Source organism: Melospiza melodia, chromosome 10 (assembly GCF_035770615.1).
Source record: "Melospiza melodia melodia isolate bMelMel2 chromosome 10, bMelMel2.pri, whole genome shotgun sequence".
In the NCBI taxonomy this organism is placed as follows: Eukaryota; Metazoa; Chordata; class Aves; order Passeriformes; family Passerellidae; genus Melospiza; species Melospiza melodia.
This window is the reverse complement of record NC_086203.1, coordinates 26,479,818-26,504,237: the sequence shown is the minus strand read 5'-3', so window position 1 is coordinate 26,504,237 and position 24,420 is coordinate 26,479,818. Positions and strand designations below refer to the sequence as shown.

General features: G+C 41.1%; 1 protein-coding gene across 1 annotated transcript in view; it reads left to right on the top strand.

Moving 5' to 3' along the window:
• TAFA4 (TAFA chemokine like family member 4) overlaps positions 1–24,420 on the top strand; it is a 45,234-nt gene that overhangs the window by 16,620 nt on the left and 4,194 nt on the right. Inside the window, exons 3-4 of the mRNA XM_063164314.1 lie at positions 20,137–20,292; positions 23,874–23,998. Of these exons, the coding sequence (XP_063020384.1) occupies positions 20,137–20,292; positions 23,874–23,998 (281 nt within the window). The remainder of the gene's footprint in view (positions 1–20,136; positions 20,293–23,873; positions 23,999–24,420) is intronic.

Here is a 24,420-nt window from a genome sequence, read left to right as displayed (position 1 = left end):
AACAGCAGGGTTATAAATGCTGAATTATTAACAGTAAATCCACAGCATTTCCTTTTGGATATGTAGAAGAGACTTAATCCCAGCCACAGGTCTTTATGATGGTTTTAGGCACGAAGATGGAGACAATGAAGTGAGGAAAATTGCTATATGGAAAAAAAATTGCAAGCTTGGAGCTGGTACAGACATGACCTCTGTTATAGCCCTTAATCCTGGAATGAAACAAGATTTTGGCAACTTGTTCACCTCCTTCTGAACTTGCTTGCAGATACAGCGATGCAAAACTCTTTCAAACTTATCAACTTACCAGCACTGGCTGAATGCATTATCTGATGCTGCACTGTGGAAATTTGGGCTGTTGGATTGATCTGGTTGACTGAAAAGCTGCAAGGAAAAATTGCTTTGAAGGAGAATTTTTAAAAAGTAAAGAGATCCCTTAGTTTTGGGTTAATTGTGCCATCCAGGGAAGGTATTTCATTAGCATTATTAATCTAGGACTCTGCCTGGCCCTGTGGGAGAGTGCTGTGCATGCTCCAGGTGACAGAAGATGGAATATCCATGGAGAGGACAGAGCAGCTCTAGCAGGCAGACATAAAATAATCCATATAAAACTGGGGAGTTTTAGGGAACTTTGGAAGTTTTAAGGCCACTGCTTAGAAGTGCACTGGGATTTGGTCCTGTACATTCATTATGAAATGATACAGTTTAATCAAGAGGTGATTTATGCACCTGTAACAGTGGTATAGACAGGCTGCTAAATTCATCCTGATATTGGTGCCTTGTTCCAAGTGTTGGGATGGGCTACAGGTGATGAGAACAATGCTTTGTTTTTGTCCTAGTTTGTTACATTTCAATTTGCTCTTATTATATTTGTCAATCCAACAGTCCAGCATGTTCTGAATTAATTATGAAATGCCTCAGTGTAAATGGAACTGGGACTTCTGCAGAGAACAGGAGATTGCTGTGGTTTGCTGAGTTTGGTGAGACTGTGTTTCACAGTGCTTTCCTAAAGGGCAGCCATGTGTACACCTTGAATTTCAAACACTTCTTAACCCTAAAGGACTGAAATTCTAAAGGAGCAGGAGAGATGATATTTTCCAGTGCCTCCACCTGCCACTGACTCTCCAGTAATTTTTGAGAGTGCTGGGCCAGCAGAGGTTGTGTCAGTGCAGACTGTGACCCAAACACTGGGCTCCATCCCTCCCAGCACAGCCTGTGCTGTTCTCAGGTGTCGGTGTCCAGCTCACACTTGGTTTCTGTTCCATTAAACTTTTATTATTAGATCTCATCCCTTTGAGACATCAAGCATTAGATATCATCAGCAAATGCTGAACTGGAAAGGTCATTGTTTTCAGTGTTCCCTTAAGACTCTTCTGAAAATCCCACCTTTCAACTCTCTCATTAGTCACATTTGTTACATGAACAATGTCATTCCTCATCCTCAAATGACAGGGTAACACCAGTAGTAGCTCACCTTTAATTTCTTTAGTGGTTTTTTTTGTGTTCAGTGACAAAGTTATAAAATATGTGTAGCAGGATGCCGTAAATAACTGCAAGCTGAGAACAGAATAATGATGGAAAGCAACTAGTTAGCCAGATCATTTAACTGCAATGCTTTGTACTGCTGGAAGGACTCACACCAGGTTGCTTGCAGAGTTGCTGTTCTGAACCTTCTAGAAACCTGGAAGGTGTGTAATTTGAGAACTCTTATGGATTTCTTTATATAATAGTTCCAAGAAGCCTTGCCCCCTGTGACCTAATTATGTCACCTGCATGCTGCACAATTTTGTACTCAAGCAAGACTGCCACGGGCATGTGAGCTTTGTACTGAAATTTTTTTTAAATTGGCCTTCATCTTTTCTTCCCCTCTCTCCCAGTACAAGCTCCTTGACTTTAACATTTTGCCTTAGGTTGGATACTTCACTTTTTTTTTCCCCCCTTGGTGTTTTGCTTATGTTTTTGTTGTGTGTGTTTTGGGATTTTTTTTCCTTTTTTTTTTTTTTTTTTTTCCCAAAAGGCCGAGGATGCAATGCTACAACTAATTTGTATTTTTAATCTGTACCTTGTAATTAGAGCTAGGAGGGGCTGGAGGGAGATGCCAAATGAGTAAGAGCTTTTCCTTTAAAAGCTCTCCAGGCACATAACCGAGTTTTGGGAGAGCTTTAAGGGAAAGCACTAATGAAATTCCTGCAGAAAAGGAAAAATAAGCCAACAAAATTAAGACTTAAATGTGCTATTTTTATTCAGGACTGGGGTTAAAAAGACTTTGCTACCCCCTGGGTTCACTCTCAGATAAAACATGTGAATCACTAATTATTATATTCTTTTTGTGTGGATGAGTTTCTACCCCATTGATTTCCCCAGTACTGAGATTTTTAGGTGATTGAAGATGATGTTGCTGTTACTTGGAGGTTTTGCATTGTTTTACCTCAGCTTTGTTTGAAAACCAGGCTGTTTTTACTGTGAGATCAGTAATTTTCGTGAAGTTTTGTTTTTCTAGAGGGCAAAACTCCAAAGCACAAACACCAACTTATTTAAGTCTTGGAAACTGAATAACTGTGGAATTGTGAAGGTTTAGAAATACACCTTTCACTCAAGCAGAGCAATGAATTAGAAACAAAACAGTCATGGTTATAACCTCCAGGAAGGTGCTGGTGGTGAGGAAGGGTGGAGGTGGCAGAGCAGGTCTTCTGTGAAGCTGAAATAGGAGGTTGCCATCCTTTTGGGCAGGATTCTGCAGTTTAAAGCCAGTAGATCTCCAATGGCAGAGCAGCACAGAGCTTTGTGCATGGATCTGATGATGGGATTGCTCTAGCACAGAGGATTCTTTGTTTCTGGGAAACACATATGCAAAATTTTCATTATCTGTTCCCTTCTGAGTGCGTGTGACTCCATGAGTGCAGTGAACTCCAGTGCCTTCCTTCTGCCAGCTGATCCTCTAAGGGCCCCTGACTTCTGCTCTCTGTGGCTTTTCTCCCTAATCTGTGACAACCTTTATTTAAAAATACCAGTTTATAGAATGGAAATGATGGCTCTGATCATTTCTCTGAAGCAGAGATTGCAGAGCTGAGCCATGTTCATTGGCAGGTTATGCTGTGCATGAGAGGATGATTTTGCATTCCATGTGCAAGAAGGAACACAAGCCTCAGCCAGTGCTAGCATTCCCAAGGACAAATGAAAACAAATGTTGAATGAGATTTCTTTTGATAAAGAAGATAACCAGTTAAAATGAAACTCAAGCCTTTTACTTATGCAAGACTAGCTTTTAGTCTTTCTAAAGAAGACATATCCAGGTGAACACACTGGGTCTTACCTGGTATTGCTTAAAACTGGGTTATTCCCTCCCTTCCCTGGTGGGGGCCATGGATAGCTGCCTTTCCCTAATCTTATTTTTGTATGCAAAGCTGGTTTTCTCTCCATAATATTTAGTACCTATCCTCTGTGACTTGACTTTTCCAGAGTGGTTTGGGTGATTTCTTTGTTTTCTGTGGCTTAGTGAAGGCAGCTTTCTCTCCTGTCATAGCTGGAGGACCAGGCCGAAGATCCAAGTGAAGTATCATCCATAGTCTGAAGAAAGAGAAGGACAACTAGCTATCAGGATTTGTAAATTGAAGAGTAAATGACAAGGATTTTTATATTTCTGAAACTAAATTTTGCAAAGGAGCGATATCCCCACCATCCAGGGTATTCTCAGCTATACCTCTAACTTAGGTATATTAGTTTTCCAAGTGTTGTAAATAAAATTAATGGGCCTGACTTTGTTTATGGGCTGTGTCTCTGTGCAGGCTCAGCCCTGGTGCAAGCACTCCCATCCTGGTGTTAGCAGGCAGCTGTAAACCTCTATTCCTTATGGCTCCCTTGTAGCTCTGTGCTCTGATGCAGCTCAGCGTGCAGATTTTTGAGTAAGGAGAGGCAATAGTTTTCAACATAAACAAGTCCACTGGGTCACATTAACCTCCTTCAGTCTCTGTGTTAAATAATTAAAATAAACTAGGTAATGTTTAACTATACGTATTTAGAGGCTTTCTGGAGGAGCTTATTAGTTCAATATTCTAACACAGTGTCTTAAACCTTCCTGAGCTCCAGGATCTCTTATTAAATATTTAATGCATATTGCTGAAAAAGTCAAGATTTGCTTTATTTCTTAGAAGAAATGTCTATTCTAAAAACTCACTCAGCCTTTAAAACACTGGCCATCTATAAATACTACTTTTCTCAAGTTGTCATTTCTTGCAGCAAGGAGTATTTTTCATTTGTACCAATCTTAATAACAAGAATGAATACTTGCAGGAGGCTCTGCAGTGCATCCTTGCTGCATTCTGTAGAACCACCTCAAATACCTTTTTAAGCAATTCATTTGACAGCAGCTCCTTTGGATAGAAAGAAGATGTGTGTCAGCTGCTGACTGTGCTTGGGAGACATCAATATTTCTCCTCTTCTGCTTCTAAAACTGTCAAAATGAAATTAGTTAATTGGTGGGTACTTTAGTGTAGTTGCTGTGGGATAGTAATTATTGGTGACAAGAGCTGCTGGATGTGCACTAATACAGTACAGCAAAACCTGAAATTTGGAAATGTAAGGCATTATCCTGCACTGCTATTATGACTAGTCATTTTGCCACAGTCTGACTTGCTAGAGATTCAAACCTTCAGGTTCAAGGACTTCTTCCCAGGAGAGAGAAGGTTTTGCTTTGTGCAGAGCAGAGTTTTATAAGAATTGCCACATAGCTAAGCAGCAGCAGCTTAGTGGATTAAAATAGCATCAGTGATATCTCCAGTCTCTGGGGTAATGAGTTCTAAGCAAGGCAAAGACCTCCAGGAAGGGATTTTGTTTCTGTGGAGTCTCTATCAGATGTTAGTGAATAATAAACAAATATCAAGTTGTTTCACTGAGTCCATTCTCATTTTGGCTAATTGCCTGTCTTGGTTCAGTACTTCTAAAGACAAGACACAAACCAGGTTGCATTTACCTTTACATGCAGGCCTGATTCCTTACTGCAAGCAACACAAATCCTGTGTTTTCCCTCTGCCTCTAGCCAGAAACTGGTCACCCCTGCTCCAGAATTGTCCCTTTACTTTAATTCATCACTTTCCATGTTGTGGTGTGGTCTGAACTGTCAGCTGGGAGAAAAGGGTCCCTGCTCAGCCCCCATGACAGCAGCACCTTGCAGTGTGAAGGTATCTGAGGAAACCATTCACAGAATCCTGCAAACAAAGCTGCTTTCCACTTCTAACAGACTCCCCATAAATGCTCTGTGTGCCATAAAACATAAACTACTAAAAATCCACCCCTGTACAGATGCTTAAAGTTACTCAAGACAAAGGCTGATGTGTTGGACTGGCAGCATGATGGATCTCTGACACAGGATCTATTCATCCTGGTCATTGCCATCCACCTCTCCCATGGAAATCACCTGTGCTTCAGGTTGTGCACCATGGTCAGTCATAGCTCTGATCTCACAATGCTGGGAAGGAGAAATGCGAGGTGAGAAACTCTTTTAAAGAGCCCCAATTTTGACAAGGTGTTTCATGCACAAATATGTTTGTTTCTTCACTTGCAGTATTTTCAGGTTTTATGGGGTCTAGATTAACAGAATTTTCTTCTCTACTCACTGATTTTTTTTCCTGAAATTTGATGGACATGTAAAAAGTTAACTAAAAAAAAATTCTTCTGGTTTGAACTGACAGGAATGTTAGAAGAAATAGAAACCTATTCTCTCTTACCCAACTTCAGTGCTTTTTGAATAACAATATATTACTGAAGTTCCTGATAAAATGTCAGTGATTTTAAATAAATAAAAGGGAGAATGAATTATGATTCTCAAAATACTGTACCTTTTAATCTTAGAGAGCAAAATGCATTCCTGAAGGAGAAATAATGCTGGTTTTTTTCCTAGACAATTAGAAGTAGATGTCAGGTTTGTTGCCAAATAACATGTCTGATTTCATGTCTAATAGTTAGTGGAATTTAATGAGTACAAACTGAAAAGTGGAATGGTTCTCAGTAGGAAGGGAGCTGAGTTCTTCTTTAACACACCCTGCTGTTCAGTGGCTTGTAAAAGATACCCACAGGTGGCAATTCAGTGCTCTCAGTGCCTTGCCTGCGTGAAAGAATAAATCTGAAGCCAGGGCACGCTGGGAACAAACCCACCCTGGCTCACAGGCTCAATAGATTTCAAGAGGAGTGAAAAAGGGCAGCCTTTTAACTAAGGGAGGGTGTTGGTGGTCTGAGATTTTACTATTGATATTTCAGGTACTTGATATTGAAGGTAATTATACCTAAAACTTATGCAGGGAATGAAATTTATACTAAATGCAGTGGTTCAGGCCTTCAGGTGCCCCACTGCTGCAGTCAGTTTGGAAGAAATACTTGAAAACTCCTCCAAGTTCTTTTCTGGAGATCATTTGCCAGCTGGCTCCATCAGAACCCTGTACTGTGGGCTCTGTGGAGAGACAGCAGGGAAATCCTTGTGAGGGCTGAAGGGGGCTGAGAGAGAGATGGAGAGAGACTAATGAGACTAATTTACAAGGGCCTGTAGTGACAAGAGAAGGGGGAAGGGCTTCAAACTGAAAGAGAGCAGCTTTAGATGGGATATTGGGAAGGAATTTTTTGCTGTGGGGATGTTTGCCCAAAGAAGCCCATGGCAGGCAGGTTGGGACTGATTTTCCCTTCTAACCCAAGCCTATGATTTGATGATTTTATGGTTATCTCACTTTTCTGCCACTGTCCCACCCACCACCAGTGCAGAATGTTTGGCTCAGGGACTCTCATGTGGATGTTCCCTTCCTTGGGGTTGTCCTGGTACCTAGGGGAATCACATCTTTGTGATGGCTCGGTTGTCCAGCTCTTGCCTCTAGGATGTGTGAGAGTTAAGAGCCTCTGAGAAACAGGTGATGCTGAAATTTGCAATTTACTCGCCCCATGTGGAACTGGGGGTGCTGGCAATGCACGTGGTTTCTGATGCTTTCCTGCTTTTTCAGGAAACTTGCATGGCAAATTTCCTTCAGGTAAAAGTAGGAAACTCTAAGTGAAGTGTCAGATATTTCCAATATCTGAAGGTCTAATTCTCTCTGGTGCTGAGCCTTGTGAAGCAGTGGTTTGTGTAAATTGGAGTTAGGAGCACTCTGTACATGGCCAGGTCAAATTATGAGCATGTTTATTGTCAGCTCATTGGTCTGGTTTGCTGTGTAGGTTTGAATTGTGATTAAAGATAAATCATCATTTTGCAGCCTCATAGAACATAGAATACTTGGATCAGGATAGTGAGAAACCTGTTTTCTTGTTTGTAAGTGAGCTCTTCGGGGGTTTTGTTGCTGAAGCTGGATCCCTCCTTAGCTAAGGCTACTTCCAAAGTGTACATATTTATGATAACCTCAGGCCATCTGCCACTGATTTCAGAATGAATTAAAATATTCATTCTAGATGTATCCTGCCTTATCACAGCCACTGATTCACAGTGGAATGTATCTTTTGCTGTATTTTCTTGTTTTAAGCCCAATAAGATTTTTATACTCATTTTAGAATCTTTTAAGTCTTCCACATTTTTTGTCTCTCCCTTAGCCTTTCCCCAAAAATAAAAGGAAAATTTTACCTTAGATCTGTACTGCCATTTTGCCTCCTCAGAAGGAATTTGTTGGGGACTGCAATTAAAATTATTGCATATTTCACCTGTAATTCAGGAGTAAAAAGTAAATGACTTTGTTAGAATTATTTAAACAGAAATCTTGCAGGCATTTAATCACATGAAATAACAAAAGACTTTTGAAAAGCCATTCTATTTCTACATTGTCATGTTGAATACCACCATGCCTGTTCCCCAACAATAAAATTTTTTAATATTTTTTAAGCAAAACTCATTTTTATTAAGTGCAGAAATGTAGGTATTTTCACATTACAAGGCTCAGACTATTTCATTGAAGAAAAGTCATGGCAGTTCAAGTGGGTGAGTTATTTTCCTTGAGAGTTCTGTTTGTCAAGGTAGAATTAAACTGGGCTAGGCAGGACTGTCAGTGTGCTGACAATTGAGTTCTCTTCAGGTAGGGCAGAAACCAACCTGTTAATTATATTGTTTAATCTCAGCTGGCCAGGTTTGCATGCTCTGAAGGTGGATAGTCACTATAAAGAAAATCTTGTAATTTCTTGTGCTCAGAAGAGGTGCCTGCAAATAATTGCAAGATGCAATCACATGAGATCAGGAAGCTTTGATGGATTAGTAATGAGATATAGAGCCTTTCACCTCAAGGTTGTTCCTGAGGCAGGAGGTGCCCTCAGACAGGTGCTGGGTTTGCAGAGAGCTGGAGCTCTCAGGGCTGTTGATAAGTACAAATTCACTGAAGAAAAGCCGTGGCTGTGCTTTTCTCTCTGGCTGTCTCCTTCCCTCTTATCCAGAGAGGAGACAGAATTTCTGCTGTTTTCTTGGGTTGTGCTGACTGAGGGAGACGAATGTGATTCTGGGCAGGTTCCTGCAGCTGGGAGCTGCCTGCTGGGCAGTGATGATGCTGCTGGACACGAGAGCTCTGGCGCGGGCACTGAAGGGAGCCCAGCAGCAGGAGGCAGGGCAGCAGTTCCTGTTTAAAGCAGAGCCTGCCAGAAGTTCACGTTTAAAGGCTCAAAGAACAGTGTGAGGGAGGCTGTCCAACCCCACACAGCGTCCTGAGAAGCTTTGAAAATAACAGGAGTTGAGCAGGTGTGAATGGAAGGGAAGTCTTTTTCCATGGGCATGTGTGCTGTTCAGGACTGGAGCGCCTGGCAGCTCCTCACAGACAGTGCCACTAATGCAGCTCTCACTGTCTCCTGCTGCTGGCATTCACTTCACATTAAACTGACCTTTTCTTGGCTTCTCAGGACCTTCAAGCAAGGGGTCTTGCAGAGGAATGTGCCTTTGTGGAGCTGCTGCTGCTCTGTAGGAATATCTATTGCAAACAATGGCTGCTTCCCACCCTGTCCCTGCTGAGGCACTGAGTTGAAGGAAGCATCGAAAGGACACTGAATATAAGCTCACAATGTCCATGGATTTTCAAAGCTATCTACTGTTCTGACAATTTATATTGCAAGGCAATGTGTGTTTTGAGATCAAGAAAAGCCACACTGGCAGAAACCATTTTCTAGTGAGTTAAATCAACACAATTTTTAAGGGTAGAAAACCTCTGCAGAAACTGGAGGTTGAAAGGTTTTTTTGAGAATACCATCAGAAAAAACCTGTTAATAGCTTCTCCTTTTTAATATGCTGATTTCAAGAGGAAAACCCAACTGCTTTATTTAGAGTACCATCTTTGTGGAAGGAGTGAAACTAATGACAACTGTGCCAGGTCACCTTTAACTTGCTCACACAGGAGATGGTGGAGCATTGCTGTTAAAGTCAATGGCTCTTGGGGGAGACTCACCAGCACTGCAGAAGGTAATGACATGTCCTCTCCTGCCACCTATGGCTGCTCCATTATCCTTGAAAGCAGCCATGAAATTTGCAAGGCTTTAACTGGAACATCTGCTTCTCTCCCTTGGTTGTTTCCTTCACATCTGCAGCGGTGGTGACAGGGCACGTGCTCTTCTTCATTCACCCTCGCTGCTCTGACCTTTCCTGTGGCTCATTTTTTATGCTCTGTCTCCTTAATGACTATTCTAATTCATCTCTGCATTTGCTGATAGTCTTATTAGGGCCAAGGGAAAATTCCCCAGGTGAGGAAGCCTGTTGTTTTCTGGTAAGAATGCAACTTTGTCAAATCTGACAAGCTGGCTGGGACACTTTCAAGGGACAATTTCACTACATTGGTTCTGCAACTTGCCCAGTTGTGACAAGTGTTCCTGCTAAAAAGAGCAATCCCTCTCTTCTGCAGTGAATGAAGTAAATCTCCTTTTCAGAATTACATGCATGACTTACTTCTTTTCTGGCCAACATCTAGAAAAATATCCAAGTGTTCTCCTGCTAGTTAAGCATCTAATTGCTGTAATTTCAAATAGATTTCATTGCCAGCATAGGAACGGGACACTTAAAAGCCCTTGGGAATTTGAGACTTCCTCTTCAATTCTAACTCCTCTGAGCTTCTAATCCAAATATGCTTTGTCAAGTGTCCTGGAGCTAAGCCAGTGTCTGTCTGGTTTCCTACAGGCACAGGGAAATGCTATTATTGCATCTGCTGCATCCCAAAAGAAATGTGCTCAGTTATTGGGGGGCAAATTTCCATCTCATGGTCAAAAACCCCCTTCCAAATATAATAATCTGCAAGAGTCAAGAGCTCTCTTAGTCCTTTGAGGGATGGCAGTGAGGATTGAATTTCATTCAAGGATCAAACTCCCAGAGTTGTGGTCTCTTTCTGTCAAAGCTGTGACATGGTCTGGGAGGAAGCTTTTGAAACTATGTTCCAATTTGTTCCTGTGGTACATATTGCAGGATATGGTGGCTTTTGTTATTATAAAGTTATATTTTAACTTTTCACTTTAAGCTGAATGGCTTAATTAAAATAGAAAATCTACCAAATTGTTGTCAAGGACTGTCAATTTTAATAAGAATGGAAGAAGAGCTGGATTCTTGGATACTTGGAATGGGATGCATGGAACAGAAAAATAATGTTTTAACTGATAGCTCTTTCATTTCTGAGAAGGGTCTGTTAACACTCTGTCTTTACTGATTTGAACAGCCTTTTAATAATAATTCACATTTTAAGCCTGGGTGAAATGTCTTGATTGTTGCTAGGTGCCAAATAAAAAAAGCTAAATTTATGTAGAACTAGCTGTACACTGACTTCCAAATCAGCTTTTTGCTGCACAAAATAATAGGGTTGATCATATAAATGGCATGGAGAAAATAAAGTGTGAGATCACAGCAGTTCGTGTGTTGTGGCAGCACCCACTTGTGCATGCCCAGGTACTGAGCAGAGATCTCCACATTTGGCTCTTTGAACTGCACCCTTCTGGGATTTTTTTGGGCTATAGCCTGCAATTGGAATGTTAAAAATTGTAGTCTTGCACCTTTATTCTTAGGTAAAGAAGATTAAAAAGTGAAAGTTGAGAGGTTCAAGAGAGCTGCAGAATCTTGAAAAGAGAAAGAAGAATTAATGATGATGTTTTGACAGAGTCGGCAGTATCAAATAGGAAATGTGCAGACCCTGACAGCTTCTGAATTCTGACCTTTAAATTATTTTTCTGTCATTAGCAGTGTAAGTTGGGGTCAGGAGTTTAAACGTGGGCCTATGGGAAACAGTTACCAGGTTGATTCTCACTTTATTTCATTGTGATTATATTTTATTGTGTGCCTGTTACACTGCAGCTTGAAGTGCTGGGCAGTCTGCAGTGTGTAAGAAAACCCCCCATGTTTCAACAGTGCTGACTAAAAAAATGTCTGTTGACATTCTGGAAACCTCACTTATGCTTTGCACTGCTGGATCTGGCAGCTAAAATAACTGAAGTTCAATTAACTGTGCAGCCAGGTTGGATAGAGTCTGTACATGCTGAAACCACTTAAAAGTCCTCATGGCACTCAGAGTTAAAAATGCATTTGTTCAATTTAGTTTTATGGCCTGTTATTGCATAACTGGCAGCTGGATCTTATATTTGGGCTGCTGTGATGCTTTCCTTGTCTATTCCATCAGATAAACCCAAGGTAATCATTACAGCTGATTATAAAATGAGACAAACTTTGAAAATAATTAATCACTAGTGATCAAGACAGAGGGCTTTTCCCAGGGATTAAAGAGCAGCTGAGGAGCTGGTGGCCTGGTGCCCAGTGCATTGACTCCTCTGATTCCTTGTAACATTCCTCAGAATTCCATTTGCCTGATTTGCCTATCACAGGAAAACTCCATCCCACTTGTGCAGTGAAATCTATCATTCACATTCAGTCTTATCTGCTGGTTCTGGTTTCTGCAAAAGACAGTTCTTCCACTGGCAACAAATGCTGCTCTGATTTTAATAAACACAGAGTAATTAGTGGAAAGAGGGATTCACAGCCCATCTTTTAAATTAAGAATGTCAAACAGGACAAGCAGAAGTGTTTCATAAACCACACCATTTAATGATAACAGTTATGTCTAGATCTTTCTGGAACAGATTGCCAAATGAGGGTTAATTAATGAATAATTAGTTATTTACCAATTTTAACTATCAAATTTGGGCAAAGTCCTATTATTCTATAGTCCCATCTAAGTAATTTAAGGAGGGAAATATACCTTGGCATTATAAAAATAAACCCCAAAGAAGCAGAATCTCTTTATGCTTTGTGAGTGTGAGCTGTTTTGAGCAGTGAAATGGAGTACAGCACATGTTTCCTTGGTTGCTCTCCCCAGTTTCACTGATTCTATTTGGACATGAGAATAAAGATTCAATTTTCACTTGAAATGAAGAGAATGCTTTTTTCCCCAAACATCTACTTTGTTTTCTGGCAGCTTCCATTTACTTAATCTGCAGAGCCTAATGACTTAGATGACAATTAGTGTTTCATATTCTCTAAACAAACATAATTCTTTTCTGGTGAACGACCTTGAACTGGGTTAAAAATACCTCTGGTATTTAGTAGATTACAAATGTTTGTTTTACACAAGTAAGCCTGAAATGATCATTAGATATTTCAGGTGCTGGAGGAATGCTCAGAAAGGCACAAGGCTTAATCCTCAAAATATATTTTGTTGCATGCATAAGATAGACTTAAAAGGTTTTGATTTTTTGTTTTTGTTCTTGTTTTTTTTTTTTTTTAATTTCTTGAAGATTATGATACTATTAAATGAACTTCTGTCATGCCATAGATGAGCAGCAATAAGCTGCACTGAGACTGGGTGTGGAGAGCAACTGCAAATGGCAGTGAGCTCCTGGTGCCTGCAAGGGCTGTGTTAGTGACACCTTGGGCAGGATGGCTTCATTATTGCTGTGGATGGGATTGCCTTTCTCAGTTTGTGGTCCCAAATATGCTATTTTTGCTTTCCTATGGCAAGAACAACCCTTTTGTAGGAGGAAATCAGCTCTCACTTCAGGCAGAAAATTAAATTTTTGCTTACAAAGTGGTAACCGTAAGCCTGGCCTGTATGGATGTGTGTGTACCTGCTTTCTCCAGGCAAGCAGAAATCTCTCCAGGGAACTGGTTTCATTCTCTTTCTTTTCTCTCATGATAAATTTGTGAAGGAAGGAACAAATGAGAGAAAAATAGTAGTCCACATGTAATAGCGGGAGTGAATGTTAATGGGACACCTGGGAAATTCTTCTATATTAGAGAGCACAATGTTGCTCATTTGCTCCAAGTTATGATTGAAAACCAAATCTTTCCTTTGCATTTTCTCCTCTGCCTCACCTAAAATAGCCCCTCAGCAGGAAGCTGCCCGTAGGAAATTATTAACACTGCTTTGCTCTGAGGTGCCTTATGAGGTTTTAAGTCTTGGATTCTGTCTGTGCAAGTGATGTGTGTGCTTGAAGCAGATGAATATTGGTGCCCAGCTGAAAGGCAGCAGACCTCATTGATTGACTTCAGCGAGCCCTCTGGCAGACAGAGACCACTCATGTTTTAATTTGTTTTTGCTTCCAGGTCACCCTTCATCCACCTTCCCTTTTGCAGCAGCTTTCCCCTCCTCCCCCCGGCTTTTCCAGCACCTTCTCAGCTGTTTTGATTTATTGACCACTCAGATTTAATGCTTCATCCCTCAGAGAAGTCTCTGTGCTCGTGTCTGATCTAAGGTCACCTGTGCTACTTATTCCAGGGGACTTTAATCTCCATATGGATGTGACCCCTGACACTCAGCACAGAATTCTCTGTGTTACATGGTTCTCTCCAGCTGTGTCAGCAGCTTCCTCCACCTGCTCTGAAGGGTTATGATTTCATTAACTCTTTGGGTCTCATTATCAGGGTTTGAGGTCACTCACCTATTTTCTGATATGGAGGTACACCCACTGTACCGCTGGGGTTTCTTTCTATTTAGGTGCTTGTTTTGAGAGTTGTTTGTTTTTTTACCCCATGTGTTTCTTCTCACCTGAAACAACTTCAAGTGGTTCAGGGCTGCTTCCCTGAATCCCCAGTTAAAATCTTGTGATTTTGCACATACCACACTGCTGGTTTCCACAAGGAAAAAAGCACAAATGGCTTGATGAGAACAAAATCTGTAACTTTATAAATTGTAAGAAAAACTCTTTGGTTTGAAACCTGCACATTATGGAGGCTCCATCCTCTATTCCTACATCTGTTAAATGGCTGTATATTTACCTGCCTTTTTCTTACAGATGTTAGCACGAGGAATCACAATCCCGCAGTGTATTTGAGGACTGTAAGAGTAATGGTTAGCAAACAGGATTCTTTTTCTCCTTTTTTTTTTTTAATTTTTGTTTGATTTTTTTGTGTGTTACATCCTACTTTGCCTACTATCATGGGCAGATTATGGGAAGATATTTCTTGTCTGTTTATTCCTAGAACAGCTGAACTGGGCTTTTGGGGCAGATCTGGACTATCTCTGAGCACTCCCTTACTGCCCATAAGTGAAAAGGTTGAACTTTAAAAGTGGAACTGCACTGATTTGTATATTCAGAGACAATTTCTGAGAAAGTGTGTCTGTGTATACATATATCTATACCCTTGAAGGAGGAGAGCATCTAAGATAGAACCTTGGGACATGAATGTGAAATTATGAAAAATCCCAGTAGCTTATGGAATGGTAGTAAAGAAAAAGCTCTGCTGATACTCTCAGCCTCTAACATGGTGTGTAGTTTTTACTTTCCAAGTGACTTTTAGCTTCTTTTCTTGAGAAGAGTTGTCATCTTTAGAAACAGCCTTTTTCCACTTTTACCCCTCGAAAAACCCTGCCCTGTGAGCTGGATTGGTTCTTGTAAATATGTTTGGCAAATAATATGCAAAATAGCAAGTGTTATTTCCTCTAATGTTTGTGTTTTTCTAACAATATTTGCCTTCTGGTGTGTGCTTCCTATGCCCATGTATTGTAAGCAAAAGCCAGCATGAGATGAAGGCAGATGATGAACTGGCATCAAGCTTCTTAAAGTGCTTTCCTCTTCCAAACAGCATCAGTGCTGACTTCTAAACTCATTTGTTTCTCTTAATGTTGTCTGCAATATTTAGTTCCATGGCTGTTCATCCTCCTATTGACATCCATCCTCTTACCCTTTAAATAAATGATGCAGTTGATTTTGTGCAGACCAAGCTTGCTGCTTTTGAGGCTTTCTGAGGAATGTGCTGAGCTGGGCTCATCCTACTCCAGATTTGCTGCCCTCCACAGCATAGTAGCTCTCTTCATCAGAGGTGGCAGATTATGAAACAGAGATAAAAACTCCCTTTAAATTTGTATTTTCCTTATGTTTCTTAGCCAAGAAATGAGCAGAAAGAGGCGTTTGTTCAGGATTTCTGGTGGAGGCATGCTGCCTGCATGTATATTGCATTGAGACAGCACTCCCTGGGAGTGATCAGAATTAGTCACAGAGAGGAAATGCATGTGGACAGAATTGGTTAGCAACCTTCTGAAAGCCTCCTTCTTTCTTTGATATGTTCCCTGTGGTTTTGAAGTGCATCACTACCATGTTTGATATTTTATTAACAATAATTGTATTTCCCTCTTTTCTTTTGAGCATTTCGAAGAGTTTTAGAAGTATTAATTGGTATCTGCCCTTTGACTCCTATGAAGAAAGTGAAAATAAGGTCTTGTCAAATATGTTTGTTGAAAAAAAAGTACTAAGAGTAATACTGAGAATATTAAGAATACCACTGGGAATAAACAGTTCAGTAGTGATTATTGAGTCATCTCCACAAGCCAACACAACTGCTGTGAGTAATGTTCAAGTTCAATAATTTTCTAGTTTGTGCTTTCTTGTTCTTCAGAGATGTCTGTGTTCTCTGAAATCCTGGGGGGCTGCATTGCAGCTCTGCACAGAACATTCTCCTGTGATAAAGATCCTACAGATGGCAAGTAAATGGTCACAGAACCTTCATGTGGCCACTTCTTGAGGTCATTAAGAAGCATTCTAAACCTGGGCACCTGAGGGCTGCTGTTATCTGTAGGTATTTCATTATGGAAGGCAGCAAAATTCAAGGCAGGGAGAATCCTGGAGGTTGTTCCATCAGGGAGCCCTGTCCCATCGTGTCTGTGCCTGTATGGGAGACAGAGAAAGTGAACCAGAGCAGCACTGGTGTTTCTGGGGAGGAAAAGCTGTAAGGAAATTAGGATATGGATAGAAACACACATGCCAAACTGCTGATAGGAGGAAACACAGAGCTGTGTGGTTTTCAACACCCATCCTTTGTCCTGTACCATGCCTGGCTGGCCCATGCTCTCCCTTCAGTGTGCAGAAGCTGCTCTGTGACACAGAGCTTCCTGTGATGCTGATAAAATGTTTCTCCCTCTGGAGGGTTTTCTTATTTAAAAGGGAAGATGTAACCAAATTTCAACCCCAAATACTGACAGCCCTGAAGTCACAGATCTGAGTAGGTTTACACATGATGAGCTATGAATTTATGGGCTTTGCTCTCCACAGCTTTTCTCCCTCTCTCTCACTGCATTTCTCCCTGAAATGGCTTTCCTGATGTGTCCAGCATAGAATTCATTTACTGTGATCTTCACATTTTGAAAACTCTTCACTCCCTGCTCTTCTAATGACTTGGCTTCCAGAGAATCCATCAATTATAAAATATTTTAAGGCATTTCTTGAGTGTTTCTGTCAGTATAATCTCAGCTGCATGTTAAGTGTACTTTAAACCTGAGGTGAAGGTTTATTTAGTGCAAGATGAATATTAAAATGTACAGGAGAGAATTCTTATGTTCTTTCTTTTTGCTGCTGTTGGGCACTTGAATGCAAATACAACAGGTTTCAGTAGATCTAGGGAGGAATAGATTGAGTTAGGGTTGGTTAAGATTTTTTGTGAGTTTTCTTAAATGTGGAAGCCACTCTGCAAACAAGTGTTTATCCTCTAGATTCCTGAGCACTGGCAAAAACAGGACTGAAAGGCACCACTTTAACCCTCAGCATTTGTTCAGCACCTGCTCACAGATGTGCCTGAATATTAAGGAGAAATTCATATGGTGCTCAACAGCATAAAAAGTGTCAGGATGTGTGTGAACAAGCAGGAGGAAATATCGATGTGAGCGTGTAGGAGGGGAAAGACTATTACAAGGGCAATCCAATTAATGCAAATGATGCATGCAGATGTCTGGGGCTTTTTAGTGCTGTACTCCATAAGAGCTGTGCATGAGGGGTGAGGGAGGGGAGTGCTGCCTTCCCTTGTGTGGCAGGGCTGTTTTCAGACCTGGCATCCCCCTCCTGCCAGGAGATGGAGAGGGGACACCTTCCCTCGCCTGCTGGTGGAGCTGCCAAAGAGGAGTGTGAGTGAAACAGCTCCTGAACCCAGGGCTGCTTTCAGGAGGCATCTTAATCTCAGCTTCTGCAAACAGCAGTGTGTCTGTTGACTCCTGGCACTCCAGGGCACCACTGTCACTGCTTCAAAAGTCAAACAAGATAATTGAAAGGCAGCCCCAGGTTTTTGGGGCTGTATGATCGGGGCCAGAGTGTTTGATTTCCTTTGGTATTGGCTTAACAGGACTGTACACCTAAAGGAAGCAGGGTTTGAGGTGGAAAATAGACACCCTTGCAGCTACATATTGATCCTTGGAGCTGGATCTTGTCCATCCTTATGACGTACCCTCTGGAAAAAAGGCTTCTCTTATCTCAGCATCTGATGTCTGGTGAATTGTGACTTTGCTTAAGGACAAGGCTGGCCACTTGGTTTTTCGGATGAGATACGTGGCAAACACAAATATGTGGCCTGAGCAGCTCAGAATTTTTGCTTTATATTTATTCCTTTGTAAAATCTCATTCTCAGGAGACCAAGTAGACTCTGACCTTGCTCTCCTGAAGTGAATAGAAACTCTGCTGTTGATTCCAGTGAATGCAGGACAAGCGCAATGGGCACTGTAGGAAACCAATGGAAATTTTTCCTGTTTACTCCAAAGAGTTTTGATTCAAGCTATAGCACTAAAAACCAGATAATTAAATAAATATTAAATTTATTTAATAAATAAATTAACAACCTCTCTTAAATAACAATCTCATTTTAGAAAATCTTTTCTGTCAGAACTTGTGCCACCTTTTCTCCAAGCATTGTCATGTCAGGTATTTTGAGGAACAGTACTTTGGGATGAAGTGAGAAATTTGCTTTCTCTTTTGTGTGTTTTCCATATTGACTTACAGAGAAGCTGCTGTTCTCCTGACTAGTAGCTGTTTTCATTTTTTCCATGTTTATTATTAAGTACTTGCATGAAAAGTCAGTCTCCCAATAAACTTATTACAGTGGCTCTGAAGATACTTTTATGTTGTCTTCAGCATTTTGCCAACTTGCTGTAAAATACCTTATACATTTTTCTACTGTAGCAAATTTTGCTTAAAAGTAGTGTAGCTTTGTCCTCAGGGAAAGAAAAAGGAAAAAACCTCAAAAAGCTCTGTGTAGATATAATTTTTAAAAAAGTTGAGTGCTCAAGTAGAACACCACATTTCCACTCCAAGATTGAATATGCATAGTTTCTTGTCCATTGAGGTTGTTATGAATACAAATTTGGCAAGAAAATCCAGGCAGCCGAGTGTTTTCACAAGTATTTCAGCTGTGCTTGAAATACTTGTGAAACCAAAACATACACAGCAAGGAACACTGCCAAGCCAACTTTTTAAAAAAGTTATATGTATGTATTTAATACTTTTTTTTTAAGAACTCCCTCCAAGAAGTATAAATTGAATTGCTAACTCTTTTTGAAAGTTAAGATCTCACACTAATCAAGTCATAACATTTTCTGCACAAAAATTACAGTGATCTTTATTCCTCAGGAAAATTTCATTTGTAAAGGTGTGCCTGATGTTAGTTAGCAGCAGATACTGTAAAAAAATAACCCAACCCAAAAAATCCAAACAAAAACCTCCAAACAGGGCAAACATGGAGTGAGGAAGAAGCAGGATAACTCTGAGGTTTGTCACTTGGAGGATTTTCTGTTTGTGGAGAGTTCTCTGCCTTCCCCCTGCATTTCTTTATTCTCTGTGCCTTTGATATCAGCCACACCTACACCAATATCTGGGCTGTCTCTCTTCTTATGCTTTGTGCTGCTTTGATGGTGACTATTTTTGTTATTCTCAGTGTTGTCTCTGTCTCTCTCTCTTATGAAATAACTCACCCTGCTCTGTAGTGCTGTTAATTTACAAGGTGCTTTACAAACACAGATAAGAGCCATCCAAGGCTCTACTCTAAATAAGACAAGACAAATGCAAGATGAAGCACTTGAAGGCTGCTCAGGAAAGTGAGGACATGGAAATGACTTTATGCAAGGAGCTGAGGGGCTTGTGAAGTGGAGTTTCTGAGAGGAGGTTTAGGCAGGATGGAGAGGAAGTTTGGCAGGGAAGGAAAATGATCAGCTGCAAGGAGCACTGAGGTGAGATGTGAAGGCAAGAGCAAAGGAGGGGAAAAATCAACTTGGAGAAAAGCAGGAGCAGACAATATTTATCAGAGGTTTGTTCAGAATGGTCTGGGAGGGAACTGAAGAAATCCATACAGTTTGGGTATGTTTATTTTTTCTCCTTATGGACAAAACTTGACTATCTCTGACAGCTTTACAGCCTACCTTGTTCTCAGCCTGTCTGTGATGGCAAGCATAGCAAGCAGTGCTTACATGTGGATGTGTCAAAAAGTTTCCCTACTGTTTAAGATGTCTCTCTTGTATTAAATATTACCCTATCCACAGTGTCCATTTATGAAGGGAAAGATCTAAATATAAAACCTGATGGATGTCAGGACGGCAAAGGAAGATGACTGTGCTCTTTTTGCCTTCATCATTTAACTGATTACTCTGACCTGCTCTGTTTTTGTAAGGGTGAGGGAAGATAGATTGGAAAACTGACTTACAAAAACTAATTTCATAAGGAAGAATAGTATATAAACTCAGGGAATGAGCCAGATCCTGTTGGAACCCTGGCTGCTGAGAATTTAAGCTTTCTGTGCTGACAGACACTGACCCCCAAGAGAACGCTGCGTTTGACCTGAGGCCGTGGAGAAAGCTTCCAAAAAGCTTCACCTTCTAATAAGATGAAGTCCCCCTCATCATTCCTCCCTGCCACAATGGTCATCCCATTTCGATGGTTTCTCACAGGCACTGATGTGTTTTTCTCTCCATCCTTTGCCTCTGGGGCTGTTAGGGCAGCACCAGGTGAAGCAGGGCACGTGTGAGGTGGTGGCTGTGCACCGGTGCTGCAACAAGAACCGGATCGAGGAGCGCTCCCAGACCGTGAAGTGCTCCTGCTTCCCAGGCCAGGTGGCCGGCACCACGCGGGCCCAGCCCTCCTGCGTGGAAGGTGAGTGCTGGGTTGTCATTTCAGGCTTTACCACAAAACCTGTGTCCCTCCCCTGAAGATTCTCTCCCAGGTGTGTCAGTCATCCTTCCTTTCCCCTCCCTGACGCCTCCCAGCACTGTCTGTCAGTCCTGCAATTCCAGAAGGGCGTTGAGTGATTGGCAGAATCAAAGGATGCCCTCTACCCCTGGGGGGCATTGGGCCATCTGGGAGTCCTTTGTCCCTTGAGACCTCTCATGTACCTGGTTGGTGGCTCCCTACCCCTCTCCCCAGGGTTCAAAGGAGCAGCAACCCCAGGCTCAGGGAGTTCTGTTGGAATTGCTGCTGCATTCAGAGGCCTGTGGGCCAGAATAAAGCTCTGGATCCAAACCCTCCATCAGAACCGACTCCTTTCTTTCACCATTGCCTTAAAGGTGAAGGAAAGAGATGAAACCTTCTCTGTCAGGGGAAAACCTGAGGAGCAGACCCTCTTAAGGGAGGAGGCTCCATCCCATCACCACCAGAGCTCTTGCAGGCCTGGACTTGTCTCCACAAGGCCAGCTGCAGCATCCAGCCAGCCCAAAGTGTCTGTGGGGTGAAACACCACACACCCAGCCAGCCTAAAGTGTCTGTGGGGTGAAACACCACACACCCAGCCAGCCCAAAGTGTCTGTGGGGTGAAACACCATACACCCAGCCGGCCAAAATTATCTGTGGGGTGAAACACCACACACCCAGCCGGCCAAAATTATCTGTGGGGTGAAACACCACACACCCAGCCAGCTCAAAGTGTCTGTGGGGTGAAACACCACAGTGCTGCTGTTTGGTTCAGCACCAAGGCCAGACAAGCTCAGGCACGTCCTGTCCACCTATACTGGTAAATATTCCGATAGTGAGAGCCTCTGCTCACTCCTGCCTCGTTAAGATTGTTTGAGTTTATTCTCCTTGATGTCTGACTTCCCACTGCCTCAAAAAAGCATAATCCTTCCTTTTGTTAATTTTAGAGACATCTCTGTGCGTTGTTGATAATGAGCCTGTGCATAAATCTTGGTGTAATTAATCCTCTTAATATATGTGCTGGTCCATTTCATGTCTGTGCCAATAAAACTTAATTTTTTCCCACAGAAGAATTCTCCTCTAAAACTAGTTTGAAAACAGCATAAGCCAAGAAATTCAGGCTTATGATATTAACTCTTCCAGATGTCTTAAGACTTAGTAGCTTGGCTAAAAATTCACTGGATAATAAATGCAGCCCTAAGACTGGGAATGCAGATGGGGCTGGGACATCTGACATGGAGAGCTTTTCTCTAAATCATTATTCACCATTTCATTTGCCTATTTTTTTAGGGGTTGCTGCTCTTGTTAAGTTAGTAAATCTACTCCAAGACAGATTTTTTTCTTCATCTTAAAGTTACCAAAATCCCTCATTCCATTAATTCATAAGCAAGATCCTGTTTTTATTCTTTTGTGCCTAAAATCGCAACCAGTTCACTTAAACATAAAAAAAAATTTTAAGTCCAATTCTAATCTAATATTCAGAAATATTTAGTGTCAGACATAGAACTCTATGTTCTGTGTGAATGTAAATATGTTCTATGTAAATTTGTGTTCCATGTAAACGTGAATCTGTTTTTTGATTTTTTTACCTATTACGAAGCTGTCAAAACAGATATTTTTTAAAAGTAGATTTAAAAAAAATAGATGCCTAGTGTTTTTATGCTTTACAATTCAGCAGTTCAGTTTAATGGTGCATTTTCTTAGGGAGTTTTCTTGTTACATCAGGAGTGTCTTCTGCATTTTTAGGTAACACATCAAATAGCAGAAATACTTTTACATGTAGCAGATAATAGAAGTCAGGCATTATTTTAAACTCACTTAAAGACTGCAAAAGTGACACTGTCATTCTATGGCAGAAATATATAAATACTGCAGAAGCTTGATTCAGCCAACAGTTGCTGAAGGAATTTAGTTTTTTTTAATTGAAGTATAGTTGCAATTAAGTGTAACAAAATATTATGAATGTAAGGTTTTAACTGTTCAAGTGGAAGCTTTTTATTCCCCTCACTCCTTAGGGTAATGCTTTACCAGGCTTAGCTTATTTTTGCCAGCATCTGGGACTGGAGTGAGTTGCTGCAGCACAGAAGCTGAAACTCCCTTTCCTCAGCCTCAGGATCTGATGTGTTTTCTCCCACTCTGTACATACCCTGCAGTAGACTCCTACACTGTGAAAGCAAGAAACTGTTTGAGTCTTCAATTTGCATACTACAGACTGATACAGACATTTAGGGGCTTTGTCCTGAGTGCAGGCTTTATCAGAAATGATCTCTCACCTCCCAGGGAAGGACAGTCAGGTTTCACCCATTTTTTGTCCACAATCAATCAATATCAATGCAAATGATCTGAGACCCAGATGAAAGTTCATACATTTATTTTGTAATGTTATAAGGCTGAAATATTAGTTTATAAAAGCCAAAGCTGTGTTCCAAAAGTGTGTCTTTTCATAACGTTTTTCAGTAAAAGTGCAAAACAAAGGTAACTGAATGAACATTTCAGCAATATCCTGATGTCAGCTTCCCTGCTTGACACCCCAATTTAAAGGTTGCAGAAGAACAAACATGTCTTGAAATTAAAAGGGAAAAAAGTGCTTTACAAGAAGTAGACTCCATTATTTTTGTTCATCTCATCTGAATGTGTTATCTTTTAAGGCATGTGATTCAATAGTTTGTGCACATAGTAGCATAATGCAGACTGGCTGAATCCACATCTTAAGCCATATTTTATTTTGAAATCCAATATAGATTATGTAGGATTGTGTACTGATATGATTCATAACAATTTTCTGGGATTTGATGAGTGCCATGAACAATGCAAACCTGAGAAATGCATGCAGGTGTTTGCGCTGTTGTTAATAGCAGGTTTATAAGGTCATGGCTACATTTCTAAAAAGAATAGGCATGGTCTTAATAGAAATTGGCTTAAGGGTAGAGAATTAATAAATTTGCCCAGCTAAGGTGTACAACTGTGGCCTTCCAAAACATATTGCAGAAGTGGCAGTGTGACTGCAAATGGATTTTTAGTCAATATCCTAGTGCTTGCCAGAGGTTTCCCTGTTCTTACCTGCAGTATTTGCTGACACACCTCTGGGGTTTACGTCTCTGTGCAATTCTATTTTCTCACCCAGTGAAGGGAGAAACTGGCTTTTCTCTGTCCAGTCTCCCATATGCATGTATGGATTAAACAAGAAGTCTCAGCTTCATTCCCCCTTACAGCAGGTACATGACTGAAGTATGCAAATGAAGGAGAAAAGTTGTTTTTGTAGTCTGTGGAGATGGAAAGGCACTTGCATAGGTCAATTCAAATGTTGGAATCAGTCTCTGGTGGTGCCTGCCTCTTTCTCATTTGGATATGGCATTTACCTTTCTGAGAGCTGGTGAAGTGTTCTGTCACTTTTTTACCTCAAACACACTCCATGTAATTCACTATTAAACCAGTCATTGTTGATTTTCCATTCTGAAATCAACTAATTGAACATGGCACAGACAACCGCCCTGCAATAAAACAAGGGTGACAAAAAATATATTGTTTGTTTCCTGCTTCTTTTTCAGCTTCCATTGTCCTGCAGAAGTGGTGGTGTCACATGAACCCCTGTTTGGATGGAGAGGACTGTAAAGTACTACCAGACTATTCAGGTTGGTCTTGCAGCAGTGGAAATAAAGTCAAAACCACAAAGGCAAGTACAGAGATCACCTATATTTAAAGGTGCCATTCTGCTGATTGCTCTTATTGCATTTTGTCTGTGGGTGTGAGCACCAGTCTTGGCCTTTGCAAAGTTTTGGAAAGCTGTGATTAATTAGTTGCTCTCAGAGAGGAAATATTAGGTCAGAACTGCCCCTTCACTCCTGCAATCACACTGAAAATGGCCCTGATTCAGTCTGCAGTGAGCCAAAGAAATTATTTCATTGTGCTCAGTGCTAGAGGGATAATCATGTTCCAGAACCAATTCTTCAATTTGCAGGGATCCAAGATCTTTACCACTGTCACTTAAACTTAGATTCCTGTGCTGGACAGCGTTTTACCTTTTGAAAGTACCAGTCTGGCTTGGGAGTTGCTGAGAACCTGCACTGATGACAGTGTGCCATACTGAGCATCACT